A 9,120-nucleotide genomic window follows, 5' to 3' on the forward strand; every position below is an offset into this window, starting at 1 on the left:
GGCCTTGTGGGTAAATACACCCAACTTGAGCACTCCTTTAAGTCTGTGTGATCCCACGTGGTCGAAACATTCTTGCAAAACAATATGACCCTGATTGGTCTCCTTATGATTTTACCTAGTGAGAGTGACCTAACTTACCAGTGTGTAGTCTACCTTGTCATGTACTCCTAGGCGTCTGACGAGGTTTTTCACTGACATAGTACCACATTGCATGTAGGATTGAGTCTTAGTGTATCTATTGCATAACGCTTGTGTAATGATCATTGTGACTTATTACGTGATGACGTGTAATGAATTGTGTGAGTGTGAGATGTTGTGTTGTGCTTGAAATGTGTTGCTTTGAACACATGATTAATGTGAAGGTGTGAAATGTGATTTTGTGATTAAATCCTTGGAACAAGTGATGTTACGCAATAAGTGAAAAAATGATGTGATTTGTGCTAAGTTGAACTTGTTATACTTATGTGTGTGTGTGTGTGTGTACTTTCGTTAATCTCTACATATTTAGAAATGTGATAACTCACTCCTTGTATGTTGTTTATGTTTAAATCTTATAATGATCTTGAACCTTGTGTTCGTGGGAGTAAATTGTTAGGTGGATGACTTTAAAGATCCTCATGCTAGAGAATGTTAGGACACAATGCTCTAATAAGGTGTGACATTGGAGCATAAATTTTTATTTCAATTGTATAATGTCCTGAATATATTATTTTATTTTATTTTATTTCGCTAGCTGTTTAACTTAAGTTATTTTATAAACTTGGACGGTCTTGTTCTGAATCAAATATGTTTTTAATAAGTTTTATTTAATAATAGTGAAACGAATGCGATCCTTCTATCCACATAAATTTGTTTATATGATTTGAATAAAATTAGTTTAATTAAATTTCATATTTTTATATATTTTTTATTTATATATATGTCGGATTGGAAAATATCACGATGAAAACTAAATCTTTACTATTATTTTTGGAATTTTGAAAACTGGATGCCAAATAACCGACTTGGATGTCTAATGGCATGCACACAGATGTAATTTCTGCATGCTAGCATATTTTAATTGATAAAAATTTCTTACATTTTTCTTATAAAGACAATATTATGTATTTTCGAAAATTCATTATATGGTTCAGAATTATTATTAGTCTATCATTCTAATAAATTTTCATGTCATACATATACACAGATTAACTAAGACTATATTAGTTTCCGTAAAATAATAAATAAAAGAATTGCATCATTTAACTTTCTTTAAATGAGAAACAAACAAGAAAACGTTTTTATTATGTCTCATGCCATCTCTGTTATAATATATATTCAAATCATTGTCAAAATAAAAGACAATGTGAATATGAAGTGATACACATTAAATTATATAAATTTAACAATTAATAGAACTGACAAAATTAGAAGGAAACAGACACTGCAATCAACACGTGTTTCTTGAATATGAACTGTTTGTACTAAAAGAAACAAGGCAGGGGATAGTTTAAAGAGTACTACTGATCTAGAATGTTGATCACATCATGAAGTTAGAGATTTAGAATATTCTTGTCTATATATTTTGTATAAAAAAATAATATCCGGATCTGTACTTGAATAAAAAAAATAGTTGTACTAATATGAGGCATTGCCCTAAACTGCAACGTGTCTCAAACCTAAAGCATCATAACAAACCTTGGATAATAATAACACACGATTCATGTGTATGCTAAGCCAACACTGTCACACGTTGTAATAGCCACAAGGCAATGTACCACTTGTCTCTCCCCATGCAAACCTTATCCAACACCACCTCTTCAAACCGACACAAACCCTTCTTTTTATAGCACCACACTCAACACAACACAAAAACCAAAAACCGCACAAAACAAAAACAAAACAAAACAGTGTCTTTGATTACGAGAGAGAGAGAACAAAACAATCAACACAATGGCTTCTGAGCAAATGCCTCGCAGAGAGAACAACAGCAATAGGGTGATAGAGAGAGAGGTTCACGTTGAGACACACAGAAAAGAGTCCCTCCCTGATAAGGGAAGGGTTGTGATAGAGAGTGAGAAGAAGGAGAAAGAGAGAGAGTTGGCTTCTGATAGAGCCAGGTCTGGAAATATAGTTAAGGAGGACAAAGAGGTTGAAGAAGGAAGAAGAGGAAAAGAAAGTGGTGGTGGTGGTGGTGTTCAGCATGAGAGGAAGTTTGAAACGAAAGTTGAAGAGAAGAAGGGTTTTGGGGAAAAGGCTGAACTCGAGGGAATAACAAGAGTGGTGGTGGGAAGAGAGTGCAGCAAAGAGGAGAAACAAGGAAGAACAAGAGAGAAAGTAGAGGCAGAGAAAGCAAGATCAATGGAGAAAACTAGAGATGAAGCTAAAGGAAGAGAACAAGCTGAAACCAAAGGTCAAACCAAGAAGGTAAAATCCTCTAATATTCTTTGTGTGCTAACTTAGCCTCTAAGACTTAGTATTCTAAAGTGAGAGAAAAATTAGTATATAGTCTAAGATCATGATGCATTCATGGTTTGACATAGGCTAATCTTATCATGATGTATATAGTTCAATTTTATTAATTCTTTTTACTAAATTAAAAGATTAACTTATGTCTTCATTGAAATTGACCATGACCATGCACACGTGTGATCCTAAACATACAATAAATCTGTCTAAAGGTATCTTTCTCACTTCTTTTTTTTTTTAAAAAAGATGATTTTTTGTATTATTAGCCCTTCATGCTTAAAGGGAGTATGATGAAAAGAAAAATAAAGTTGTAGTAATATAAAGTTTCTTCACCTATAATTTTAACCTTTTGTGATTGTTGGTTTATGCTATAGGGTGGTGGTGAGGAACAGGGAAGAAGAAGAGAAGAAATAGGAGAAGAAAATAAACAATCCAGCCTCGAAGAGATTTCTAAATGCAGAGCTGAAGCTGAAGAGAAAGTTAAGGAGAGAAAGGAGAGATCAAAACAAGCAGCAAGTAATGAAGCTGCCAAAGAGAGAAACAAGCAGGCAAATAAGGAGGCAACAAAGGCAAAAGATGTCACAAGAGAGAAGGGTCAACAAGGCAATCTTAAAACAGGAAATGAGACACAAGACATTGGCCAAAAGGGTTATGGTGGAGCAAAGGATACCATTGGTAGAGTGGACAACATTACTACACCACTTGCTAAAAAGGCTCAAGTTGCTGGTAGCACCACTGTTCAGTATGCTGGAGAGAAATCAGCACAAGCCAAAGATGCTACGGTAGGATCAATGGAGAAAACTACAAAGGATGCTAAAGGAAGAGAAAAAGCAGGAACCAAAGGTCAAACAAAGAAGGTAAAATTAAATAAAAATTAGCCTCTTAATATTCTTTGTATGCAAAGTGAGCTTCTATGACTTAATATTCTAAAGTGAAGGACATATGACACATAGAAGGTGTCGGTGAATCTTAAAATATGATATATAGTTGAATTATATTAATTCATTCTGGTAAATTAAAAATTCAGTTATGTCTCATTTGGAGATTGTCCATGATCATGGACACGTGAGACCCTAAACATACAATCATCACTCTCTAAAGAGATCTTACATTTATTTTAGAAATAAAAGATGAGTTTTTGTACTATTAACCTTTCATTTTTTTAATGGAGCATGTTGAAAATAATATGAAGTTGTAATAAAAGGTGTCTTCACCTAAAGTTGTAATGGAGCATGTTTGACCTTTTTGTCATTGTTGGTTTATGATATAGGGTGGTGGTGAGGAACAAGGAAAAAGAAGAGAAGAAACAGGAGAAGAAAAACAATCCAGCCTGGAGGAGATTTCTAAGCACAGAGCTGAAGCTCAACAAAAAGCAATGAGTTCAATTGAAGGTGCTAAGGAGAGATACGAGAGAGCAAAACAAGAAGCAAGTAAAGCTTCCAAAGAGAGAAACATTCAAGCAAATAAGAGGGCTGAAGAAGAAAGAAGAAAAGCAGAAAGTGGTAGGGGTGTTCATGTGGATAAGTTTGAAGAGAAGAAGGATTCAGTGCTGAAAGCAGAACTCGAGAGAAGAACAAGAGAGGTAGAGGGAAGAGAGTGGAACAAAGAGGAGAAACAAAGAAGTTGTCCAAGAGGGAAAGTAGAGGCAGAGAAAGCAAGACCAATGGAAGAAACAAAACTGGAAGCTAAAGGAAGAGAAAAAGCTGAAACCAAAGAGGTAAAAATTGTTTATATGCTAACTGAACCTCTATGATTTGATGGACTAAACTCAACTCATAGTCTAAAGTTGGATCTTTCTCTCTCTCTTTTTTTTAAATAAAAAAAAAAGAGTTTTTGCATTATTAACCCTTCCCTTCAAAAAGTAAAATAAAGTTGTAGAAAAAGCTGGAACCGAAGGTCAAACCAAGAAGCTAAAATTAAGTAAAAATTAGCCTCTAATATTCTTTGTATGCTAAGTGAGCCTCTATGACTTAGTATTCTAAAGGGAAGGACATATAACACATAGCAAGTGCTGGTAAATCTTAACATATGATATATAGTTGAATTATATTAATTCATTCTGTAAATTAAACAATTCAGTTATATCTCATTTGGAGATTGACCATGATCATGGACACGTGTGACCCTAAACATACAATAATCTCTCTCTAAAGGGATCTTTCTCACTTCTTTATTTGATAAAGATGAGATTCTGTATTCTTAATCCTTCATTTTTAAAGGTAATACTTTAAAAATAGTATAAAGTTGTAATACAAGGTGTCTTCATTTTTAAAGGTAATACCTTAAAAATAATATAAAGTTGTAATAGAAGGTGTCTTCAGTAATAATTATAACCTTTTGTGATTGTTGGTTTATGATAGGGTGGTGGTGAGGAAAAAGGAATGAGAAGAGAAGAAATAGGAGAAGAAAATAAACAATCCAGCCTGGAAGAGATTTTTAAGTACAGAGCTGAAGCTCAACAGAAAGTTAAGGAGAGAAACGAGAGAGCAAAACAAGCAGCAGAAGCTGCCAAAGAGAGAAACAAGCAGGCAAATAAAGGGAATGAAGAAGGCAGAAGAGAAAGAGAAAGTGGTGGGGGTGTTCATCATGAGGCTAAGTTTGAAACTAAAGGTGAAAAAAAGAAGGATTTAGTGGGAAGAGAGCGGAACAAAGAGGAGAAACAAAGAAGCAGTCCAAGAGGAAAAGTAGAGGCAGAGAAAGCAAGACCAATGGAAGAAACAAAGGTGGAAGCTAAAGGAAGAGAAAAAGATGTAACCAAAGAGGTAAAAATTGTTTATATGATAACTGAGCCTCTATGACTTGATGGACTAAACTCAACTCATAGTCTAAAGTTGGATCTTTCTTAGTTTTTCTTAAAAGAGATTTTGTATTATAAACTGTTCCATGTTAAAAAAAAAGTTGTAGTAATACAAACTACAAAGTGTCTTCACCTATAATCTTAACCCTTTTGAGATTATTGTTTTATGCAAGGGTGGTGTTGAGGAACAAGGAAGAGGAAGAAAAGAAAATGAACAATCTAGCTTGAAAGACATTTCCAAGTACAGAGCTGAAGCTCAACAAAATTCATTCAATGCTACTGAAGCTGCTAAGGAAAGATACGAGAGGGCAAACCAAGCGACAAGTGAAGCTGCCAAAGAGAGAAACAAGCAGGCAAATAAGGAGGCAACAAAGGCAAAAGATGTCACAAGAGAAATGGATCAACAAGGCAATCTTAAAACAGAAAATGAGACACAGGACAATGACCAGAAGGGTTATGGTGGAGCAAAGTACACCATTGGTAGTGTGGACCACATTACTACACCATTTATTGTAGAGGCCAATCTTAAATCAGAAAATCAGATACAAGACAATGGCCAAAAGGGTTATGGTGGAGCAAAGGACACAATTGGTAGTGTAGACCACATTACTACACCACTTGCTGAAAAGGCCAAAGCTGCTGGTAGCACCACTGCTCAGTATGTTGGGGAGAAAGCAGCACAAGCCAAAGATGCTACTGTGCAAACTGGCAAGAGTGCTGCAAAAGTTGCCTCAGATTTGAGGGACAAGGCTTTGGCCACAGGGTGGAGTGCTGCACATTATTCTACTGAGATAACTGTGGAGGGAACCAAGGCTGCAACAAATGTTGTTAAGGGAGTTGCTGAGTATGCAGGACAGAAGGCTTCTGAGCTTGCAGCTATGTCAGTGGATACTGCGAAAGGTTTAGCTGCTGCTGCAGCTGGGGAGAATGCCAAGGAGTACACTGCAAGGAAGAAGGTGGAAGCTGAGATGGATTTGGAGGCCAAAAGGGAAGCTCAAAATCAGGTGGTTATTTCTATCAATGCCTCATTTAATTATAAGGTTATGATATGATGTGTATAACTATAGTCTTATAGTTAAATGTACGGCTGGAAACTTCTACATATTGTGTGTGTTTGTGTTGTACCTCATGAAATTGAGTAGAACAATGTGATTGATTCAACTACTGGAACTAATTAACTGTGGTAAAATGTGTGCCTCTTATCATTTTAAATGTCTTTTATATGGATTTCCAATTAAATCTTAAAAAGAGAGAGAGAGAAAACAGAAAACTTCAAAGGCTTGGACATAGTTCTTGATATATAATAATGTAGTGAATATAGTAGTGTATGCTAGTACTTGACATGTAGCAAAAATGTGGCCTCATTTTGTTGAAGACTCTTTGTTGTAATGCAAGTAACTTAACTGAAAATTGGCAATTGTACATAGGAATCGAAGGAGTGGCCATCAGCAAAATCCACCACTGAGAGCATTCAAAGAGGACAAGGACAACAAGAACAGCATGAGCAAGGAGAAAAATGGGAACATGGTGCACAAAGGACTAATAAGCCACATGAAAGCAACATTGTGGAAACCTTTGAGGAAAACCTAGGTGGGATTGGGGAAAAAAGGGAACAAAAACCACTTGGAAGCATCATTGGAGAGAGCTTTCAAGGAGTTCAAGAAAAAGGGAGTGAAGTGATGGCAAGCATTGGTGAAAAACTGGGAAGTGCTGCACATACATTAGTGAAGAAGCCATTGGATAAGGCCACTGAGGGAGGGAGAGAGGTGTTGGGAGCTGTAGGTGAAACTGTGGTTGAGATTGGTGAAAACATGGTGAAAAAACCAGCACAGAAAGTGCAGCAGCATCAAGGTGAAGGTGGAGGAGGGGTGCTGAATGCCATTGGTGAAACCATAGCAGAGATAGCAGAGACAACTAAGGTGATTGTTGCTGGAGAGGGAGAAAAGGAGATAATAGTAAAAACACATGAATTTGAATATGGAGACTTGAAACTTGATTAGTGAATTGCTGCATTGCATGGATGTTCATGACAAGTTGGTTTATGGAAGGAAATCTATCATGAAGTACATAGCTGCAAAAAGTTCCACGTTTTATGGAGTTGTAAAAAAATAAGAATAAGAATGTCTTGTTGTAATACTATATATAGTAATAATAATGTGTAGCTGCATGATGTTTATTATAATAAAGTTGTTTTATTTATGGAAATCTATCATGCAGATGCAGTACATGTTCCACGCTTTGTGGAGTTGTAAATAAATAAGAATGTCTTTTTGTGATTATATAGTGTGTAGGTCTTGTACTGTTATTACATCATCTCACGACAACAATAAATGTAATCAGTCCCTGCATTAAGAAAATTTATGTTGCCTTCAGGTTGCTGGTAGCAATATGTGTCTACTTGTGGAATATCAATTAATATTTTTTAATTAAGTATTTATTATAATTTTTGAATTACTATATATATCAGTTATGAAATTTATTAATTTATTACTTAACTAATAATGCATATTTGTTAAGAGTTATTATTATTGCCTTCAGGTCTTGTACTATTATTGACTTTTTTTTTACCAAAATATACCCTACTAAACTATTTCACTGGTGACAAAAATCGGTATTTTTTTAAAACTTAATTTTTTACCTCAACTATATTTAAAAAAAGACGTGAGAATTTTTTTCGTTTTCTTTTTTAAAAGTTTTTTTAATTTAATTTTTACTAAAATCTTAATTAAAATATTGACGTGCTTAAAGCAAATCAGTGACTCTTCGATTTAAGATTTAAGATGTGAAAGTTATACTATTAAATTTATCTATGAGATTAGACTATTTTTCAAATGAAAAACATCATAAATATGGACAAAATCACTTTTAAAAGTATAAGGGAATTCAGTAAGTTTACATAGTGATTTTATGCATTTTTTGGCACAATTTTAAAGCTTATAGGCCAATTCAATATGTGAAAGTTGTATCATTATATTCGTTTACATAAAAATTGAAAATTGTATCATATTTACATAAAAATTATGAAAGTACAATTGTTTTGAAAAAAAATCTCAAACAATAGTAAAATGGCCCAAAAGGTGACAATCAAGAAATTATACTTCACTAAGTAAAATAATTTTTACAATTTTCAAACACAATTTTCAAGATTTTCTAGAATGACTGTATAATTGACTTCATCAACATGAAAAGTACAATAATTCATTATTATTCAAACCAAAAAACCAAAAAAGCTCATGCATAATAAAAAAAAACGCAACAATTTACCGTAACAAAAAACTTTAAACACCTTCAAAGTTCTATTTCGCACCAATTAACAATTGGATTTTTGTAAAAAGAACAATAAAAAAAATTGTTTTTCCGATAATAAATCTTAACAAATATTAACCAAAAAAATTATAAAAAACATTGAAAAATCGGTTAACCAACAAAGGATTTGTCACAAGCATTTTAAATATATATATATATATATATATAGAGAGAGAGAGAGAGAGAGAGAGAGAGAGAGAGAGAGAGTGAGAACCGATTTCTCACTTGTAACATTGAAATGAGTTAGTTGAGTAAATAATTTTAGAGATGATATATTTGGGTATTTAATTAATTTATTTCCATTAAACTGTTAATGAGTATTCGCTCTTATGAGAAATTAATACACCAAAAAAAAAAACTATCATTTTGCACATGTGCACCGCGCCGTACAGAATAACTGAATAAGGAAAATAAATAGCTTTTTAATTTTTTTTAAAATTATATACATTTAGTTTTAAATGATAATAAATATAGTTACAGATAAAAATTACTACTATTTATCGTCAAAATTCACAACCTAATGACTTTGAATTTTATTGAACGGAAAGTGTTACAATAAGACATTTTAA

At 33.7% G+C, this 9,120-nt stretch overlaps 1 protein-coding gene across 1 annotated transcript; it reads left to right on the forward strand.

Moving 5' to 3' along the window:
* The first annotated feature begins 1,837 nt into the window (after nt 1–1,837).
* On the forward strand, nt 1,838–7,524 carry LOC100780139 (seed biotin-containing protein SBP65). Its single transcript, XM_003526189.5, has 6 exons — nt 1,838–2,406; nt 2,823–3,305; nt 3,719–4,165; nt 4,809–5,210; nt 5,419–6,249; nt 6,673–7,524. Exons 1-6 carry the CDS (start codon nt 1,933–1,935, stop codon nt 7,243–7,245), a joined length of 3,210 nt encoding a protein of 1,069 aa, XP_003526237.1. The 5' UTR covers nt 1,838–1,932; the 3' UTR covers nt 7,246–7,524.
* Nucleotides 7,525–9,120: the final 1,596 nt, after the last annotated feature.

This window comes from Glycine max, chromosome 6 (assembly GCF_000004515.6).
Source record: "Glycine max cultivar Williams 82 chromosome 6, Glycine_max_v4.0, whole genome shotgun sequence".
Lineage (NCBI taxonomy): Eukaryota > Viridiplantae > Streptophyta > Magnoliopsida > Fabales > Fabaceae > Glycine > Glycine max.